The 23057-nt window shown below is 35.3% G+C and overlaps 1 protein-coding gene across 8 annotated transcripts in view; it reads left to right on the top strand.

Moving 5' to 3' along the window:
- Positions 1–23057, top strand: part of INPP4B (inositol polyphosphate-4-phosphatase type II B) — a gene marked incomplete at both ends in the record, with an annotated part of 387908 nt that overhangs the window by 252542 nt on the left and 112309 nt on the right. For 6 of the 8 annotated variants that reach the window (XM_080697036.1, XM_080697033.1, XM_080697032.1 and 3 more), the window contains one exon: positions 11376–11579. The exons of the other annotated variants lie outside the window; for them this stretch is intronic. In XM_080697036.1, coding sequence (XP_080553162.1) covers positions 11376–11579 — 204 coding nt within the window. The remainder of the gene's footprint in view (positions 1–11375; positions 11580–23057) is intronic. 8 annotated transcript variants of the gene reach the window in all.

Here is a 23057-nt window from a genome sequence, read left to right as displayed (position 1 = left end):
CTTAAGGTATACAAACAGATAGTTAAGAGGTTCCCAGGTAATTAAGATGTTCCCAGGATGAAGCAAATTAATATACCCATCATTTCAAATTGTCTTCTTTTTTATTGTTGTGGCTAGAATAGCTAAAGTCCACTCATTTAACAGGAATCTTAAATGTAGTAAAATGTCATCACCTGTCCTCCTGATGTTTTGTGTTAGATCTCTAGACTTATCCACCTGGCAGCACTGCTACTTTGTATCCTCACAACTACCTTTCTCTATTTCTTTTATAAATTAGGATCTGATGTTTGGAAAATAATCTTTTGGCATTGCTTTTATAAGAACTCGTTCAGGCAACATGCTTGAGAAATAACAGACAACATCTCTATGAATACTTATCAGGGAACTCAGAAGGTTGTGTAGCCTTTGAGCCCCTGTACATGAAAGAGCTCACTGGAACAGACTTGGAGTGGCCAAGGAAGGCTAGGGGCAGCCCATAGGTAACAGAAGGACACATTCAACTATTGTGTGATAAGGTGGCATCTCTGCTTATAAAAAGATCCATTGCACCTAGATAGAGATGATAGGAAGGGAATCATTATCCATTAAACATATATTCAGAGACTGTGGACAAACAAGGAGCAGCAGAGAAACCCAGCTTGCTGACATATTCAGAGAATCTTGGAGGAGACAATATTTATATATCCAGCTGTCCCTATCATCTGTGCTGCTACTGAGAACCAAGCAGAGGGTTGATGCTCCACATCAAAATTCCACCATTCCATTGCTTCAAACGCCTACTGGCAGAAAGAAAGAAAGAAAAAAAAAGAAACAATGTATAAAAAGTCAAAGTATTTCCCACTATTAGCTGAGCAAGATAAGTCACACATCTGTTTTTCCTAAGAAATTCAAAATCATTGGTGGTAATAGCTGTAATGGTCATGAGGATGATTTTAAGAGCCACGTTTACCTAAGGCTCAGATACTGAGGATACTCTTGTACAAAAATCTTCAATTTTCCCAATTTCATGAGTTGGTGTGTATAACATTATTTTCAACATTTACTCTTCTTAACCCTACGGAACATTGTTAGTATTACCATTTACACAGTTGAGGAAAACAAGGCACAGAATTATCACCATAATGTGCTCACAGGTCATGTTTCTGATGCCATCCATGAGCTCACCACTGTCCTGTGTCTTTGAATCAGCCTACTGTGATGGGCGCTTGCACAAAACTTAAGGAAACAAATGTGTGTGTGGTGAAGAACACATGTGAGTTTTCACAATAATAAATATTTTCTATAAATTTTTCATGTTCTATTGTACACAAACTCAATTACATTATATTATAATTTTTTTTTTGGTGGTACTGGGGTTCCTGGAAGCCCTTCTACCTTCGGGCTACACTCCCAGACCTATTTTTTACATTTTTCATTTTGGAAACAGGGTCTCCTAAGCCAGCGCGTGCGGCTGGTTTCGAACCTGCGCGATCCTCCTGTCTCTGCTTCCCAAGCGCGGGGATTACAAGCATGCGCCACCATGCCCGGCTATATTATAATTTTTAAATTCTTAGTCTACCTTCTGATATAGAATTGGATTTGGTTACAACATGTTGTTTCATGAAAATAGAGAAATGATTAACTTGTAAGATTCTAACATTAGGGAAACTCTTGAGTTTTTCTGAATAATTTAAGAAAAAAGGCAAAAAATAAGACAACATTTGTGGTGTGTGTGTGTGTTCCTTGTACACGCAGCACTAGGGATTGAACCCTAGGGAATTCTGGCTCTTCAACCCTAATTTTTATTCTTTATTTTGAAAAAGAGTCTCACTAAGTTGCTGAGGGCCTCACTAAGTAGCTGAGGCTAGCTGCAAACCTGCGATCCTCCTGCCTCAACCTCCCACATACTGGGCTTAGAAAGTGAGTACCACCATGCCAGGCAATAGGCCAACATTTTAACAAAGATAAAACAATTAATATTAGAGTTAGATAAAATGTGTATCAGTTTCTTGGATTAAAATAATTTTATTTTATGAAAAAATATCAATTCAAACCACAAAATAATAAATGTAGGTAGTATATAGATATCTCAGAGCTCAGAAATATGTGTGATGTTAGTTTTCAGATGCCTGTGACCTTCTCCATTTTATAGAGAGTAATAGGCTTTGTTTAGAAAGTCATTATCATCTTACTCATCAAAACACTATGGAATACTTGTATATGGTATTATACTTGATGTTATATGATAAGTACTACATAGACATAGTACTTAACTTTTATAATCAAGTGTTTTAAAAGGATGGGAGTGTTTCACAAAGTCACAATTACTAAACAGTTTCAAATGTTAATATTAGAGGCTAGACTCACTTTATATTTAAGAAATTCCAATTTCTATTTATACTTCAGCACAGTATACTAAAACATTCTTTATCTGAGAAAAATAGAAAATATTTTATTGTATAACCTAACTCAGAATTTTTTCAAGAAATGTCCTGTTTTCTATAATAGCAATGTCAAAAAGTTAGTTTTCTAAGAAGTTAAAGACACATGTAACATAGAGGAGGAGATACAGGTTATGTTGATTACTTAAGATACTAAGAAGGAATTTTGTTATTATTCATTCATTTAAATCACTCCCAGGTCTATTTCAGCCCCAAATTAAAGAAAGGACTTAATAGCAGTAGAATTTTTTTCATTGTAGTTGTTTATTGTTTATGGTTTTAAATATTATTTAAAATTGTTTAATATTGTTTATAAATATTATAGTTGCTGCTTATTATTTATGGTTATATGTACGTGTATATCAACAGCCTAAGGGAATTTAAGAATCACCGGTTTAGATGAAGATGAAATGTCAAGATTAGAACATATGTTTATGCTTTTTATAAAAATCTCTTGTAAATGGTAAATATTTGAGGAATGATATTATACAATGAACTAAATTTTTTGTTTTTTGGAAATTTAGAGAATTGAAAAATGAGACTTGTGTTTAAAATGTATGAAGTAAAAACTTCTTTCTACATAATGGAGACACATGGATCCTACCACCTTAAATAACAAAAACACTTGACAGAATGATTCTAAGGCATTGGAAAATAGGTAATACAAGAAGGTAACAGAGTATGCGATCCCTGTGAATGCCTAACTAACTTCCTGAGGCATTTTCCAGGCTGCAACCCTGAAAGGGGCAACCCAAACAGTATCTTTTCAAACTTAGTAGATAGGGATTTGTTTTTGGGAAGTCAGAAATATCTAGAATTTATGGAGAAGAGTATCAGGAAACAGGGATATTCATACAGAGAAAGTCTTGGGGATTTGTAAATGAATGCCTTTAAATGTTTACTTGCGTACTGATCTATATATGCCTGAGAATAAACTACCCATGTCTAGTGTCTAGGTAAACAAAATACCAGACATAAAACATTTCCTCATGGTCACAGAAATATGAGAATAGTTTCTCTTTTCACTGGAAGAGTAAGAGATCTTGCAATGTACAGAAAATAGAGTCCTCACATGAGCCTGGCCCTAGTAGTAGAGATAAATACTTAAATGTTGCTCTTAATACACCATCATAAGGCCTTAAACCAGGCGTGGTGGCACACGCTTGTAATCCCAGCATTCAGGAGGCTGAGACAGGAGGACTGCGGTTCGCGGACAGCCTCAGCTACTTACTTGGTGAGGCCCTCTGCAACTCAGTGAGACCCTGTCTCAAAATAAAGAATAAAGAAATAGGGCAGGGGGTGTAGCTCGGAGGTCAAACAACCCTGGATTCCATCACCAGACCCACAATAAATAAATAAATAAATAAATAAATAAATAAATAAATAAATAAATAAGGCTGCCTTAAAACAGGTTTGAAAGGATTCCACTGATTCCAAGTAATTTAACCACATGTCTCAAAAAAAACATTATTTTTAAAAGAAATATAGTTAAATAAAACAACCAAGAATGTAAAATTATAATGCCTCCCATTAGCTGGGCTTGCTGGCACATGCCTGTCATCTCAGTATTTGGGAGGCTGAGACAGGAGGATCTAAGGTTTGAGTGTAGTGTCAGTGACTTAGCAAGGCCATCAGCAACTTAGGCAGACCCTATTTCCAAATAAAAAATAAATAGATCTGGGAGTGTAGCTTGAAGGTAGAATACCCTTGGATTCAATTTCCAGTAAGAGATAAAAAGGTGTTATTCATTAAACAAATACCAAACATGATGAATTAGAAACATATAACCCATAATTAAAAGAAATATCAAGGTATATAAATAGACACAGAAACTACAAGGATGATTATATTTAGCAGATAAGGACTGTAAAATAACAATTTTAAATGTTCTCCATATATTTTGGAAATTATAGTAACAACTGAATAGAATGAGGAGAATAATGAAAGAAAAAAATTTTTTTTTAAATCAAATAGAACTCAAATATAAGACATAGCTTCTGAAATAAAAATATATCCTGGGTAGAATTACCAGTTGATTGATCTCTGTACAAGATTAGTGAAGTTAAAAATGGACCCTTAATCAATTCAAATGAAATATAGATTAAGAAATACTGAGGAACATTACCCAAACATTAATGGCTTTTAAAGAGATGGGTTAGGTAACCTATTTCTATTAGTCCCAGTAGAAAAGGGAGCAAAAGGAGCTGAAAAGTATTTGCAGAAATGGGTTAAAATTTTCAAACTAAATATTCCAGAAATTTGATATACTCCAAGCAGAATAAATATAGAAAAAGAAACTTAAGTACATCTAATCAAATTAATCAGAAACAGAGATGAGGGCTCTGGGTTAAAAAAAAAGGACAAAAAGGCCACATGCATAGAACCACAACTGAGAATCACAGCTGAATTCCTATTAGTCACTGTGCAAACCAAAAGAGAATGAAGTAACATCTTAATGCACTGATCAAAAGAAAGATAAATCAAAACACATGAGCGGATTACAATACTATGGGATATGTGCATAATGGAATTGAGCTCAGCCATAAAGAAGAACAGAGTTAAGGAAATGGATGGAAATGGAGAACATTATGCTAAGTGAGATAGTCACAAAAAATAAGAAATCAGATGCTCTCTCTAATATGTGGAAGCGAGGGAGAAAATAGGTCGTCGGAAGAACTCTAGATGAAGGAGAAACCATAGATGGTCAAATAAGGCGACCTAATTGAGGGTTGATGGGAGGGGAAAGAGGGAAATTCCATAATGTACATGATGTACATTCACAAACATATCAAAGTCAATCGCTAAGCCAAACATGAGAAGGAGAGAGGGGGAGGGAATGGGGGAGGAATTGCGGGAGGGCTAATGAGAGATGTGTGCAAGTATGCCTCTACCATCTTGTAATCCATCAAGATGGATGACTACAATCTACCAATAAAAATTTTTTTAAAAACAATGTTAGAATAAAAAAGGAAGAAAAATTTCCCTACACAGGATAGATGCCTCTTAAAAGTAACCACAAAATAAAGGACATTTCAAACAAAGGAAATATGAGAGATTTCATAGCAGATGTGCCCTATAAAAAATTACTAAAGTCCTAAGGGAGAAGGAAATGATACCAGGGAAAGTTGGATCTACACAAAAGAATATGTAGAGAGAAATAGTAAATATATGAACAGATATTTTTAAAACTTCCAACATTTAATTTACTTAAACATACTTATTTTTTCAAAGACAAATAATATGGAAGTGTTAGGTAGTTTGTGAATACTAGTTTAGCACAGACATAGATTAATGGAAGAGAACACAGAATACATAGACTGGCACATACATGTTAAAATAACTTTAAACACAAACAAATGAATTTTGTTTGAAAAATTATTTTGTCAGTATATTATGGTATATTATGCAGGAACAATTGAACAGCCAGTTTTAAAAAAATGAAATGGCTTTGTATTTACCTCATACAGATATAAAATTTAGCTCAAAATAAATAAACCTTAATATATAATGAAAGAAATAACACAAATAAACTTATAGAAGATTACAGGAGAAAATACTTGTCATGTTGGGCTAGACAGACTTTTAAAAGACAAGAAGCATGAGTCAAAAAATAAAAACGATACATGAAATTCTATTAAAACTAAAATCTCATCTCTCGGAAGACACTTACTAAAATAAAAGGCAAATCATTAAGTAGGAGAAAGTATCTGTAAAATACATATCTGACAAAGAACTTGTATCAGAATATATATAAAATATTCATACAACTTTAAGAACAAGCTCAATTAAAAATGGGCAAAAGAATTAAAAATTCGGTGTACCAAAAAATATATTTGGAAAGTGAAGAAGTGCATTTAATGATTTTAGCATCATTTTCCATAGAGAAATGTGAATGTAAACCACAATGCAACGTCACTAACTACTCACTAGATTACTATGGAAAAGGCTGGGTTTCAAAAGGAGGAAATGGAATGATTGGGGCTCTGTTTCACACAGCACTGATGAGGATGCAGTTATTTGGATGCTTTGGAGATGTGCACATTTTATCCTTGTTTTTATGAAGTTAAAAGTATTGCCATCTTATACAAACCCTTAACTCCTAGATAGTTATCCAGTTATCCAAGAGAAAGTCTATTCTTTGGGCAATGAGGAGGCTGGATGAGGACGCACTGGGCGCATGCCTTCTGAGGGCCAGCCTAACAGAGATAGCCAGGCTGAGGTACAGCAATGGGCTGGCAGTGGTGGACATCACAGAATACTGGTGATGCTTCTTGGCGAGCTTGCTCCATGAGCAAATGCTGATTCAGAATCCAAGACCAGGTCTCAGGAGTCTGTGTTTTAATATTCGTGACCTTTGGATAATTTCTGAAAAAAAAAAAAAAAGGAATGTAGAAAGAATCTTAAGTAGAACTAACTGAGGGAATATAAAAAGGGCCTGTGTTAACCTGGCGTGACGGCGCACGCTTGTAATCCCAGCATTTGGGAGGCTGAGACCCAAGGATCACGGTTTGCAGACAGCCTCAGCTACTTTGTGAGGCCCTCTGCAACTCAGTGAGACCCTGTTTCAAAATAAAGAATTAAAAATTGGGCAGGGGTATAACTCGGAGGTCAAATGCCTCTGGGTTTCATCCCCAGACACACACACACACACACACACACACACACACACACACACACACAAAGGGGGGGGGCTGTCTTTATGTCTTTAATATTATCAAAAAGGTTTAATTTCAAGAAATAAAAAACTAAACCAGTATGTTAATAGCACTAGGGATGATCCAGTGGTTCGTGTTCTGAGTTGCCAAATAGTAAATATATGTATCAAACAGATGGAAAATCTGAACATATCACAAGAAAAAGCAGAGCAACTGGAGTTTAGAAGTTACCCCAAAACTCAGGACTTTCAATGGAAACCATTGATAGAGCTGGTGCTCTAGAAGGTGTGTAGAAGTATATTGTAGGAATTTGGGCATAGCAGTAATGATTGATGCTATGAAGAAATCCAACATCACATAACGACTAGGGAAATACACTTTTGAGAAAGTGACTTAAAGGCTCTTGGGTTCCACTTACCACATTTGGGGTGAGCAGGTGATGAGTCAAAAGGAAAACTAAAAACATCAATAAAAAATGGAGCATAAATAAAAGAGTGTATTTTACAATGAATTCTGTCGAATCTCACAGGAAGTCATTGTGAATGTATACATGATACGTCCAAGTCACATGTAACACTTACATTTCCTGGAGTTGGGAGACCTCCTGTCTGCTAGAGGTTCTTTTATGGAATGCTGAAAACATGTCATTGTACTAATGCAGCAGTCATGTTTATAACATTTCATGTTTCTCTATGATGCAATGAATAACAAATGTCAAGTATTTTTTGCCTGTTGTATATATGATTATTAAAATAATAACCACTTGCTTATGCCATCTGCTCTACCATTTACTTCTGTATGGCAGGTAGAATTAGCAATTGCCTTTTTATAATTAGAAAGAAACTTTGAAATAGAAGAGGGCATTACCTAATTAGTTGGGATCGCCAGTGAAAATGAGTGATCTTCAATGAGCTTATGCAAACGACTCTTCTGCCATTGATATTCAGAAAACTGGGTTATGTTCTTCACTTATCCCCCCAGGAAAAGTAACTTTTAGTAGTTTAAACTCACAGATGATTCTGAATTTTGCCTTGAAGAAGAGTGGAGATGTGAATTTGAAAAAATGTCAGTAAGAGCAAAAAAAAAATTTTGTTTTTATTTTAAGATAGTACTTTTCAGCCAAGTATGGTGGTGCACACTTGTAATCCCAGCATTTGGCAGGCTGAGACAGGAGGACTGTGGTTCCTGGACAGCCTCAGCTACTTAGGCCCTTTGCAATTCAGTGAGACCCTGTTTTAGGATAAAGAAAAAAAATTGGGCTGGGTGTGTGACTCAGAGGTAGAATGCCCCTGGAGTTCCATCTCCAGTACTGCAAAAAATAAAGAGTACTTTTATTTCATTTTTTAATTCAAATAAATGAAACAGATCTTTCTTGGCTCAATATATATGTATGTATGAACCAATATGTATATATGTATGTTCATACATGCACTCACATGTGTGTGTGTGTGTGTGTGTGTGTGTGTGTGTGTGTGTGTGTATTGTGCTTGGGATTGAATTTAGGGACCTTTTTTTCCACTTCTGAGTCACACCCCATCTCTATTTTTTTTTTTTTTTAATTTTGAAACAGAGTTTTGCTAAGTTGCTGAGACTGGCCTTAAACCTATGATCCTCTTGTCTTAGCCTCCCAGGTTACTGGGATTACAGGTGTGTTCCACACATCCAGCTAAACTGAATATTTTAAATGAATTGTTTTGCCTCCCCTTACTACAACATTTAGACGGTGTTTCTTCTTGCATTAAAGTAGTGCAAGCTGAGTAGGAAGAGGGAAATGTTTTTACATTGCTCAAAAGACAACCCCCAGACAGGGTCACATCTTTTCTCTGACTTTAGTTTCCCTTGTATCATCCAGTTGCAAAAACAACAGTGTTGGAATTGACTACATTAATTTCTTTAAATGGATTTATTTTGACTGTAAAATACCCAGAGCTTTCACCGGTCTACATTTACTAAGAAGTGCTGGTGAAGAGAACTAAAACCTTTTTTCAGGTCACAGGGAAACTGCAATAAAATATTTAGGCATTTTATTAAAAATAAGATATTTTGCACAGGATTCTGGCGATCTAGCGAGTTTCTAAGGAACAAGATTAACTTGTCAGTATAGACAAAAAGTAAAATATCAGCTATTGGACTTGTTTAGAATTTCATTGCTTTGTGTTCAACTAACCAAATAAAATTCTGGGTTGTATAATTACAAGAATTTGCTGCATTATCTTTCTTGCCTCTGGTGGTAAATCAACTCAAATGATATTTAAATAGATGAAGTGGAAGCTCTGCGTGTGCCTGCTACCAGAAGAAAATGATTTCAAGTACTGTAGAAAATTTCATTGGGTGTGAATTGTTATTCTGCTACATAATAATTATGTGAATATTTTGGAGACCAGAGCTGTAGTAACAGAAATTCAAAAAGAACCAAGCTGTTTTTTTTCTAAAAATAAATCAAAAGAATTTATCGAAACTATCAACAGATAGTTTGTCTAAGCTGAATGGGAGTAAATTCCCATTTGCTTAATATTTAAATTCACATTCATGGATATATTCACATTCATGGATATATATTCCATGTTATGTGAAAAAATTACATAAATAACATGTTTTCCCTTTTTTTGTAACTGTACTGGCTGGATCGAGTACCATCTATTCAATTTTTCTATCAGCATTTATCTATCTTCCATTTTGACAGTTCATTGGAAACATCGATGACCATTTGTTTTGCTTTTTCAACATAGCTGACTTCTTATTTTGTTTTCCCAGCTTATGTCAACATATTTTTCAATCTATTATTAACATATGTTCAGTCTTCCATTTTTGTTGTTTTTCTTATGGCTTTACTATGACTTAAATGATCACAGAATATTTTAAATAGCTGCTAACATTTATAAATAAGGATACTTATGTTTGCAATTGTAGCTATATTTGAGAAATAGTAGATGTTGGAAACATATAGGGATTTGGAGTCTGAGAGAGGGATAGTACCATCTAGATGGCAGGCAGGTGATGGGCGATGGGAAATAAGACGGAAACCTACTGAGTTGGCTGGACAACTAACTTGAAGAAGATCACCTTGCTTATTTCTTAGTTTTCTTATCTGACTAACAAGACAGGTCAACTTCAAGGTCCCTTACAGCTCAAGAATTTAATGATCTATTACAAAGAAGTAACTTTACAGATATGACAAAGTCTTTTTAGGCCCTTATTTTGCATAAGATTTAGCTGATTTCCTTGAATTGTGGGAATCCTCAACAGGAAGCATTAGAGATGATTTGATAACCAGGAGTTAGACTTGGCACTGTGGACTGCCTATTGAGAATGCACCAAGAAATAATCACCTTAAGTTACAGTAATGGTTAAGTCAGCATTATATTCAAGGATTGTATGTTAAATGATGAGGATATCAATTATTATTTAAAATAACCCTATACATTAAACAGATTACACAGTACGAATAGATTAACAATACGGGCTTGACTTATGTCTATTCTCTTTGAACAGACTGTTTGGTCCCATGAATATTAAGTGTACTATAACACAGAAAATCAATTACTGCACCCTCCGGTCTATTACAGGGTGAAGCTATTAAACATTTCATCAGGAAATTGCAAAGTACAGCCGTAAAGTTTTTGTTGTGAGGAAGCAGTCATTACTATAGTACTTACAAGGTATTTACCAACAGCTTGTAAAATATACCATGCCAAGATTCACAGTAACCTCCTTAAGCCTGATCATCACTGAAACATCTTGGAAAAGGAGATAGTTTGAGAGGTGGTAATAAGGAATAAAAGTCAAATGTTTTCATAGGAGAGACTGCTCCACTGTTGAGATCTGTTCATGATTCTAATTTTTTAAAAATTTTATTCTTTAAAGATATATCTTTCTTTCTTTAGATAGTAACTTTTTAAAAATATAAAATATGCAGTCTGATTACCTTTTCTTTAATGATGTATTTAAAATTACTTGAAAGGTACGGCAGGCAGACATTGCTCAAATGATTACCTTCCATGAAATTCATCTCCAAAGACAGGGTTTAGAGCTGAAAGAGAGGAGGCCAGGGAGACAGATGGTGTTTATGTGCATTTAAAACCTCAGCATTAACTTTAAAACAGGAGTCAAGGGCTTGGCAGCATCCCAAAAACCAAACCACTTTCCATTGATTGGTATGAATCGTTTTCTCTCTTTGGTGCCTATACATTTTCTACCACACACACCACTTAAGTACCAACAAATCTGCAATTGACCTTTCCATCGCTCTCTACTGAAATGCCTACCATGGTGTTTCTAATCCTTGTCAATTTCTTTCCAGACAGAGCTTTTTGTACATGCCTTCAAGGATCAGCTGGTCAGGAGTGCTCTTTTAGCACTCTACACCGCAAGGCCAGGAGGCATCCTTAAGAAACCACCCTCTCCTAAGAGTGGCGCAGAGGAGAGCTCTCTGCAGGATCAGCCCCCACCCATGAGAAGGCAGGACTCCATTCCACACCATTCAGACTACGATGAGGAGGAGTGGGTAAGTGTTTTGCACATCATCTGCCGCTCACTGTTCAGCCCTGGGAAAGAAAGCAAGCGTGATAAGGAAGCTCTGCTTTTCATCCAAAATATTGGAAAGCAGTCATAATGCAGATTGTAGACAAATAGGTCACACTTTCCCTTAGGGGAAAGATATGTTTGAAAGTTGTATTCCTGATCGAAGTTATTTGATATAAAATGCATTTGTTATCAAATAAACCATGCATATAACTAAGAATATGTCAACAAAGCAAAGATGTCATAATTACATGACCATACTCCATTTCCTTTTGCATTATGAAGCTATATAAAATATTAAAATTGCTTATCAGCAAAAGAGGCACAAATCACCCATATCACCACTACTTAGAACAAGTATTTTCACTGTTGCAACCCAAGCTTTTACTTTTTTTTAATGGTAATGGGATGGAACCCAGGGGCATTCAACCTCTAAGCTGTACTCCCAGCCCTATTTTTCATTCTTTATTTTGAAACAGGGTCTCACTTAGTTGCAAAGGGCCTCAATAAGTAACTGAGACTGTCATCAAACCAAGAACCTCCTGTCTCAGCTTTCCAAATGGTGGATTACTAGCATGTGCCACCATGCTCGACTCAGGCTTTTACTTTTGGGCATACATTTTTGTTCAGTAGGTACATGTAAATGGCAGTGGACATCAACATCTCTTAAATTGGTCTTATTCGGGATTCTGTGATTAAATAGAAGATATGACTACAGGTGCTTTAAAATTTAAAGGCCCCATATAAGTATCTGAAAACAAAGTATCTCCAATAAAGGCAAATAAGCAAAATGAAGCAGAATTAAAGAACAACTCTCATAGGAGGAAATGGAGCAGGGAGAATACAAAAGAAAATGTGTCAGGGAGAGTGCTGTGCTATTAGGTGTAAATGTGAATTATTCTTACAGAAACCATCTGAACTCTATGAAAATTTGCACACACAGACACATACAACTCTTTACTATAATTATATTTGTAATTTTTGCTACATTTGTAATTAGTGGTTACTTTTCCTGCCAGCCTAGAATTTAAGAGTGGGGAGTAAGTTATTTGAGAGGCCAGGTCTCTCAAGAAATTGCACTCAGAGGGGCTGTAGGGCAATGCCTGCTCTTTGTTTTTATAATGTTTCTATCACAGGAAAAGACAGGGCTGTGTTCCAAGACGTAAATGCTGAATAAGTGTTTGTTGTTGCTGATTAAGATTGCATTTCTCCCACCGAAGCCTTTTCAAAAGAGCAAATTTAATATTTCTCCTTTTTACCAACCCATTCTTCAATTTATTCACAGCTGCAAGGCATGCATACCTCTTGACCTCTCTGAAGTTCAATTTCTCAGTTGTAAAATGAAAATAGCACCTGTTCTGCCTAGTCTTTAAGATGGTCATGAGAAAAATGACTTCCCTGTGATGATTCTTTATTACTTGGACAGGTTCAGGCAAATGAATTATATTGCCTCAGTGTAGTTGTTATATGTTTTTTTTTTGTTAAGAAATGTAAATTCTATAATCTTATTAAAAGAATCAGATCTATCCTTCCCTTTGAGATAAGTGGGAAGACTGGATACATATCATAAACTATAGGTTGTGCATTTTAAAGAGTTTGGGTAGATATAGAAATTATATTTCATTTAATTAAATGCACAGTGTTAACCTATTGACAGATAATTATTATTAATAATTATATTTTTATATTGAATCAAGGATTTTGGAATTGCATATTCCAATGCAATTGTATTTCTTCAATTTCCCACACTGTTATGTAATCCTACCTCCATATCTCAATTTTCTCTTCTTGTTCAAAATTGTTCCTCTTCCTCCTCTTTTCTCCCTTGTTTCCTAATCTTTAGTTAATTTTTAGACCTTCACTCAGTAGGTGTTTCAGATAGAGGGTAAGTAATGTCACATCCTTACTTTCTGGAGCTCAGAATATAAAGGTAGATGCCAACATGTTAACATGTTGAGGTGCTATGGCATATGCCTATAATCCTAGTACTTGGGAATCTGACACAAGAGAATTATAAGTTTGAAGCCAGCCTCAACAATTTAGCAAAACCCTGTCTCAAAATAAAAAGGGCTGGGAGATGTATCTCAGTGGTGGAGCACCTAATACTGCAAAAAATGTTAGCTGACTGCAACTAAATGTTGCAGTCAAAATGAGGAGAGGAATACAAGAATATAGCCTTCAGCTCATAATTTCAAATTCAGAACCATCTATGATGGGCCCAGAGGGGAACGAGTAGGAGGTGTGTTCTTGGTTGAGAGAGTTAAGGGAGAGCCATTCCTTCCAGTGAGTGTTTCTGTTTTGTTTGAGTCCCTGCTGTGCACCCAAGGGATGTTTTACACAACTCAGAGTCTCTATGACCCCACAGCCTAGGGCTCTAAAAAGACAAGTGACTGTTAGGTACAGCCTTAGAGATATACATGGGACACAGAAAGAATACTATAGGCAGGGTGAGATTTCCAGAAATAATTCTGTGCATCTAAATATTTTAAGCAGAGAGCCGGGCGTGGTGGCACATGCTTGTAATCCCAGCATTCGGGAGGCTGAGACAGGAGGATCGTGGTTCATGGACAGCCTCAACTACTTACTGAGGCCCTCTGTAACTTAGTGAGATCCTGCTTCAAAATAAAAAAAATAATAAAATAGGGCAGGAGGTGTAGCTTGGAGGTTGAATGCCCCTGGGTTTCATCTCCAGACTTGCAAAAATACATACATACATACATACATACATACATACATACATACATACATACAAGCAGAGGTTAAGCATTCAGGAAAATGGATGAGGTGGTCTTTTAGACAGAGGAGCACATGGAGGGATAAGTTGGTCTATGTCTGTGTCTCAGTCAACATTCACACTGATATAGTCCAAAATGACTGACTACCACAACTCAGAAGAAGAAAGATTTATTTGCTCATAGTTTTAGAGATTTTGGGTGTCTAGTCCATGTCATACTGGGTCTGCAGAGCACAGGGTATTGTGGCAGGAAGGAAAGAAAGAAAGGAAAAGAGAGCAAGGGTTTAGTCTCACATCATGGAGGTCAAAATCATGAAAGAGCAGGGGAGGAGAGGACCATATACAATCCCCAATGCCATATCTCCAAAGACCCCCTCCTCAGCAACCAAGCGCCACCTCCAGCATGGCTTCTGGCTTTCCATAGTGGCTAAGGAGCCATTATAAATCCAACCCATTATAGTCTGTCTCTCTGTATATGATTATGATTGACTGTTTACTTGTTTAGTTGGTAGTTGGTTTGTCTGTGTGTCTCCTTCTGTGTGACTATTATTGCCTGTTTACTTGTTCTGTTTTAAAGTTGCTAAAATTTAAACATATTTATATCCAAATATCCTTTGAGAGGCACAGAGGTGTTTGATGGAGCAAGATCCATATAAGAAAAACAAGAGAACTGATTCTTGTCCTGGGAGTCCTAGGCAGAAGTGCTCTCTGCTGAGTCCTTAGGGAGGGTGGGAAGATGGACTTTGCTGATGATGAGAGGATCATGTTGCTTCTTTTACTCTGTCATTAAAGGAGAATTGGAGTGAAGAAGATGGAGCAGAACAGGAGAGCAGTGAAAGTTTGAAGGAGGTACCAAAGAAATGGGCTCATGAGCTTATTAGCAATGTTGTAAAATGTTAGGAAGGATTTTAGTGAAGGTTGTAGTGCTGCCCTGCTTGTTCACTGGTTCATCCTTGTTTCTTGGGCATAGTTTGTTAATCTTGACACTAGGTTAAACATTTTCCAGTTGATGAAGGAGTGCCTTCCCAGTTTCTTTTAGGTTCTTTTAAAGGTAACAAAAGGGTAGCATAATGATGAAGTTCCCCATTTCTACTGTGTCTCCTTTTCTGTCATTTCTAAATGTACTCCAGAATCCAGTGTTTCTAAGAAGCCCATAAACGGGTTGTCTAAGCTTTATACAATTACAAGGAAAATCTTTCCCACTTTGCAAAGTTAATTCTAACTAATATAATTTACTTTTTGTAAACAATACTGTTTGATTGTTACATAACAATCTTATTGATTTTTCTTAGCAACCACTTTATATCAAAAAGATTTCTTTGCCAAGGAATGAAAATCTCTTTTTAAAAGACAGAAAAGCAGTCATCAGAGTTATAACCATTTAACATTATTTTCAAAGCTTTTTTCAAATCTGACAAATTTAGTAAATAAAAGAAAATATAGCTAATTGAAAATGCCTATAGAGAATGTGTTATTAAGTGAATTGGAAATGTAACTTTGTGTATTCACTTTCTTAATTAGTTTTTAGAAAATTTTCAGCACTGATTAAAAATATAGTCAGCTTCTAGAAGTAATTCAGTGTTTTAGATTAATGTAATTTGGCTTCTATGATATATGAAAATATTCTTTGATCCCTTGAGTTGGCTTAGGTTTGCACAAAAGATTATAGTATCTTGATTTAAAAACTGTTTGTTTAATTTTTGATAGTGACTATAACAATTATTTAACTTGAATACCCATTCTTTACTTTTATAATGAATATTTGATAAATAAAAGTTCAGGTTAGTAATTTATTCTTGAGTCTTATTCTGCTGATATAACTAATGACATTTCTTTTGCTATCATGGAAAAAAAATCACTGTTAACTAAATTGTTATCAGGCTATTCTGTTTTCAGTTCCTATTATTGACAAAATTGATAACATGAATTTGGATAATAATTTTCTCTAGAGATTAAAACTAAAATAGAGTTCCTATAAAAATACCTATTTGCTGAATTTTACTTATCAAATGATTGAGTGCTTCAAAGGCTTATTTTCCTAAAAAGTTAGCAAACAGTGAAACCCCAAAGGAATATTTGGGGTCTTATGACAATCCACACCCCAAAATGGATTAGCATGGCATTTGTCATCTTTCAGCCCATAAAGATGGCATATTGTGCTTTTTTCTCTTCATCTCTGGAACAGATGCTTCCGGCAGCTGGGATACCAAAATTAGTTTGTCCAAAATATGAAAGTATGTCATCCAACCAAACTATTAGGTTGACCCAGTTTTTGTGGCTTCTAGTAATCATACTATTCTCTACAACACTCTGATTTAATCTCCACATGACTACATTAATGGGTTTGGGGATAAATCTGCCTATCTCCATTCAAAAGTATTGTTAATTAAAAAAAGCACTAGATTCTTTATATTATGATCCAATCTAGCAAAATGCAGAACTTTGAAACCTATTTGTATTATTCAATCACATCCCAAACCCATTTCTTTTAATCATCTGGGGATGGAACCCAGGGGCATTCAACCTCCGAGCTATAACCCTGCCCTAGTTTTTATTCTTTATATTGAAACTGGGTCTCACTGAGTTGCAGAGGGCCTCACTAAATAGCTGAGGCTGTCCGCGAACCACGATCCTCTGGTCACAGCCTCCCAAATGCTGGGATTCCAAGTGTGCACCACCACGCCCGGCTCCAAACCCATTTTTAATTGATGGATATTTCTAGATCAGGCAACATTCTGACATCACAATTTCTCAATGAATTTTCTCTTTTATGTTGCAAACATAAGTCAAATTTCAAATTTTAGTTTCCATTCTTAAGCTAGAAAAAATTTCCATTTTTATAATCATTGTGCATTTATGTCACATTAGGGCAAAGGCCGATCCACATCAATCTATAATAATTTTCAATAAATTTTAAAACTTTATGTTATTTGTGTAATAGCATAAATTCACAGTAAAATTCATTTTAAATATTCTATTAATGAAGTTCATATGTACACTGAATAAGCTTGAGCCTTTTCTTTAATTCAATAAATCAATCATTGCGTTTTGAAATAAGACTTTTATAAGCTACTTTTTGATAGGTATCTTACCAACATCCTTTGCAGCATTTTATACTACACCTTTTCTCTAATGGTCTAGGATAAATATAAAAACTTAGGTTTTATAGGAGTATTGATAGAGCTATTTATATTGCCATGGTTGGTGTTAGTAAGAATAGGTAATTAATAGACAACAGTAATTGTAGAAAACAAAGTGTACTTGGCCAGGTACCTCTACAGACTGTGTAGTGAGGTGCACCCTCACATTCTCTTGTCATCTATCATATTCATGTTATATATATCTCACCTCTAGCTGGTGAAACAAAATTCAGGCCATGCATAATCCAGAAAAGCCTGCGTATATTAATATTCAAGAGGTCAGCACTCAGACTGTCTCTATTTATGTTATGTGTAACCACTGACCTAATCATAATAAGAAATAAATCATGTTCATTCTCGAGAGGTAATTAATTCTTATAGATTACCTGATACTAACTTATGATTAAACCTTTTCAAAGCAATGACTCAGAGTTTAGTTGCCCAATATGTAATATGAGTAACACGAAATATGTCCACTAAAATATCACCATTTATTTCTAATTTTTGTTATGGGTAGGTAGGTAGATGTGTGTATGTGTGTGTGCATGTACATGCATGTGTATGCACAAAATGACTTGTAATGGATATATTATTACAGAATATATGTGAATATATTATAATGGTTGATATATATATACATATATATATATTCAACTCCTTATCATTTTATAAAACTCCAGATTATTTTGTATAATAAAGCATGATCCTTGCGCTCCATGAACACATAGCCTAGTGAACAGTGAATTATATTTGCTACTTATATGCCTGTTTATTCCATGTTCTCATGGACTTCATAGTGTCCTAAAGAAGAATGCAGCGTGCATCGTGTGTTCCTGTAGTTAGCAGACACTTGCATGCGAAAGGTGTTCAATATATTCTTAGAGAATAAGTGAATGACTTTAAAGTTTGTCCAAAATTGTATTATTTGTTTTCTTGTTTTGAAAGACAAAAAATTAAATCAATATACCTATATTTCAGTACCTTTTCCCCACTGAAAGTAACAAATTCCTTTAAAAATTTTCTCTCTCCTCACCAATGAAAAGTACCCCACTATACTCCCTTGCCCTTTGTTCTGATTTCCGAATGTCTCAATCAATTCCAAGATGGTTATTCTAGCATCTTAAAATTGTATTTCCCTCTCAGTGCATATTTTCCAATGTCTTAGTCAACTCTATGGAAAATTTCAAGTAATAGCAACATATCTTCAACAAAGAAATTCAAGATGGACATAGAACTTAAGAAACCCAAGATACAAAGGTGAGACCCGAAAGCCTTCAGGAGCCTCCAAAAATGAAGATTCAAGCTTAGATTACACATATGCAGATTTAAAAGGTTCTAATCACAGAGATCATTTCTTTAGATATTTCCCAGCAAATATAATTTTGAGAAAACTATTTTTCCCTTATCCTAGCCTTTTCTTTTTCATCCCTATGTTATACATACTAGGGCTGCCTGGTTTTGAGGATCTTATAATGAAGGGGAGGGGGAGGATCTTTCTCCTCCATGGAAAGGATAGGCAGAGACAGGGAGAATTAGACTAGATATTCCTTACATGACAGCTGAATGTGGTCCATCGTCTGTTTGCTTGATGGATGAAAAGCTTTCCTGGACCTCTCCAGTCCATTTCACCTAGAAGAAATGTGCTTGGAATACTTATCTAATATTAAAGTCCACAAAAGGTGATTAAGCAAAGTTCATGACTGTCCATTAAAATGCACAAATGTTCTATTGAAGAAAAGAAACCCCAAATGAGATCTCTCTGTGCATGAATATTCATGAAATCCTGCCTATTTCTAGATTCCCACCTGCAGTTGATACTTTCACCTTCACTTCCCTGTCTGATGGCACTTAACAGCGTTTCGTACATCCTCCTTCAATGTACTTGCAGGTTAATGTAAGAATAGGTGAATGGATGGGTTTGCCTAATCAATAGCTCATCCTCTAACTCAACCTGTGTTTTGAAGAAAGTATTTCAGTCCTACTAATGTAATGGTGATATCCCTGGGGTTTTATGTTGAATACCATCAACTCTCTTTGAAGATTATTCTTACTCTTACAATACCTGGCTCAATGTAATTTCTTTTTGTGGTACTGGGGATGGAACCCTGGGGCATTCTACCTCCTAGATACAAGCCCAATATTTTATTCTTTATTTTGAAAGGTCTCACTAAGTTGCAGGAGGCCTCATTAAGCAGCTGAGGCTGCTGTGAACCAGGATCCCCCTGTCTCAGCCTCCCAAATGCTGGGATTACAAGTGTGTGCCATCATGTCCAGCTAATAATTCTGATGATTACCCAAACTTGCATATGTATATATGTATATATGTAAATATATATGTACTTACATATACTTTAGAAATATATGATCATATTCAAATCAAGTGCTCAGTCTTTTAAATGTCGTTTTACTTATGCTTTTTTTAAACGAATTTTTTCTTGAACATAAATGGCATACATTTAAACTATATTTGGATAGTACATTGCAGGTATGCATCATAGTGAGTATAAATCTGATACAAACCCACATGCACATAGCTCTTGATGTATTTCCTTCTGAATCTCACCCCACCACCCTTCATTCTCCTTGTACATGTCAGTGAAATTTGTAGTAATAATTTCATATATTGCCATAGTATTATATTAATGTTTTTCTTCCTCTGTATTCCTTTAATACATTCTGCTGAAAATAATGATGTTTTTACATAGAAATTTTTGAAACCCCCAGTTTAGTGACTAAATAAAGGAAATGCTGAGCTATGTACAGGAAGACTATTAACTGAATACAGTGGGTTACATGAATTTTTTTTAAATCAGTTCTTGAAAATGACTACATGCAACAATTCACTGAAAATATCATGTATTTTTAACAGTTGTACAAGTATATAATAGTATGTAGATAACATCCAATTACCTATTTAAAATCGAACACTTTAGTCATTCAGCGGAAATTTTTCCACTTGTTATTAAACAAATGTTTTACTTAGTATTTTAACTGAAATTAAAGCTTTAGTAATAAGACATTTATTAGGGTGAACTCAGCCATTCCAGAGTAGGAGCTTGATTCTAACTTTAATTTGAGATTGCATGTAATGAGAAGTTCTTACGGTTGTATCATAATTTTATTTTACTACTAAATAGCATGTAATTAAGTCAATCAACAGATGTTAATTAAGTATAAATTGTATGCTGCAATACTGAAGGCACTTCTATGGAACCCGAGCAATATCATCTAATTCAAGTGAGTTGAGAAGCACTCATCAAACAAGCTGACATATTAAAGTTTATTCCAGGCATGCATGTGGTTATGTGATAGAAATTAAAAATACCAAAAATATTCAGAGATAGGAAACACCTCAATGGACAGGATGTACATATACACACTTACCAAAGCCAGTCACGATGGTGATCACTGAAAGGAGGGAAGAGGAAGGGAGTAGGGTGAGAATGGAGGGAGGGCTCAATGAGTGCTGTGTGCACGGATGCCGGTATCACCTTGAACTTCATTAAGATGTATAGTTACAATGCACCAACAAAATTTTAATAAAATCTAATCAGAGAGGCTGTGTCACAGTCATAAAGGATGGAGAAACAATCCGTCCCTCCCTTACTTCCCTTTACCTTCACTTGTTTATTTTTTCTTTCATTCATTATCCAGTGAGAGAGTAGTAGGACCAGAGAATAAAAGGAAGAATAAATAAATCATGTTCCTCATAGAACTCACTGTCTACTACAGATCAAAAGAATACTATATAGCTAGACAATAGAAAGAGAGAGACAGAGACAGAGAGACAGACACACAAGAAGAGAGAAAAACAATTATTTCTGGAGATGGTAATACTTAAAAAGGGAAGAATATAGATTGATGTAATATAAGGGAGAATTTTTTCTAAGTATAATCAAATTTCAGAATCTGTCATAATAGAAACATTAGTTGCTCCAAAGTTCCTTCATATCTTTGATGTTTAGCACTGAGTGTCCAATGGATGCCTAGTAAATACATGTTGAGCTAATTTAACAGCATGTTATTAGAACAGCAAGGAGGCTCCTCCATCTGGATGAAGTGTTCATTTTGGAGATTAAGAAGAAATAAGAGTTATCTAGATCCCCCCAACTATTCAGGTGTCTCCAGGCTTAGAGCAGAATGTAATAGTTGGAGTGTTACGTTTGCTTTAGGTCAGAAGAGATAATATAATGCAGATGAATTTGACACTTGTGCAGGACCTGTCTGGTGCCTAATAATGTAGGTCTGGGCAAGATGCAAACCAAGGAGATCCAGGGAGAAAACTACTGGAGAAACAGTGGCTATCTGAGTCCATTTGTGTGACTAAGGACTGAAGAATGAGACCAGAAATGAGTTTTTAACCAAAAGTGCTTATTGAGAAGTGAAGGTTAAGGATTTCTATATGAGTAGTTAAGTTAAAGCAGCAATTTCAACGGGAAGCAAATCTCATTTAGTTCCAATGGATGTCTCAAGTCTCAGTCTGTTTAGTGGACATGTGTGTGCAATTATGCATTTGAGTGTTATATAGGTTGGGTTATATAGGTTAAATTATTTATATAGTGTTATATAGGTTATACTGGTTGTATCATAGAATATCTTGCACACAACTTCTTTTTTATATAATCACAGTGTACCAATACAATGTGATTATACATCATAGTGAAAATCAAAGTGATACCTTCATATATGCACACAGTATCTATTGTTGGTGTTACCTCCTAGCCCATCCTGCCCCCGCTTCTCCCTCCTCCTACATATTAATAAGTTTGTTAGTGATACCTTCACATATGAGAATATTGCGTCTGTTACCTTCCTCAAAACTCTTTTCCCTTTTTTTATTTTTCCTTCCCTGATCTCACTCAACATATCTACTGGTCTTACTCCCTATCATCAGAAAATTCCTTTTTTCCCCTATTTTCTCTCTATCTTCTACATATGAGAGAAAACATAAGACCCTTCTGAGGCTGGTTGATTTCACTTAGTATAATATTGTCCAGTTCTATCCATTTTCCTACAAATGATATGATTTGTTCTTTTTTATGGCTGAGTAAAACTCAATGTATATATATCACATATTTTCTTATCTTCTGATGGGCTAGTGTTGGTTCCATAATTGGCTATTATAAATTTCACTGCTATATGCATGTGTGTATATGTATCCCTGTAATAATTTGGGAAAATACGAGAAATATTATAGTTGGGTTAAATGGTTGGTCTATTCCTAGTCTTTTGAGGAACCTCCATACTGATTTTTATAGTAGTTACATAGCAATTTCTTTTATATAACAGGCTTGATAAAGTTGGGATTAGGGGAGAATAGCTATCAAACAATTGAAGAAATAAAGGTTTCTAGTGTTAAGGAACTTGGCCAGTATACAGCAAATTGCTCTTGTTCAGCTCAAGAATAAACTGAAACTTCTTTATAAAGATACGATTGGCCTTGTTAATTCACTGACTTTCTAATCAAAGCCCGCAGAAATTGTTAATGACAAGTGGGAAATGATTCATGGAGATATAGTTATATTTCTTTTGGATCTTCTTATCAGATTTGGTTATTATTGCTCCTCAAAAGTTGGCCTTAGAAAAG

The sequence above is a fragment of the Muscardinus avellanarius genome (genome assembly GCF_963383645.1).
Source record: "Muscardinus avellanarius genome assembly, chromosome: 6".
Taxonomy (NCBI): domain Eukaryota; kingdom Metazoa; phylum Chordata; class Mammalia; order Rodentia; family Gliridae; genus Muscardinus; species Muscardinus avellanarius.
Note: the sequence above shows the minus strand (reverse complement) of the source record. Positions and strands in the feature narration are given on the sequence as shown.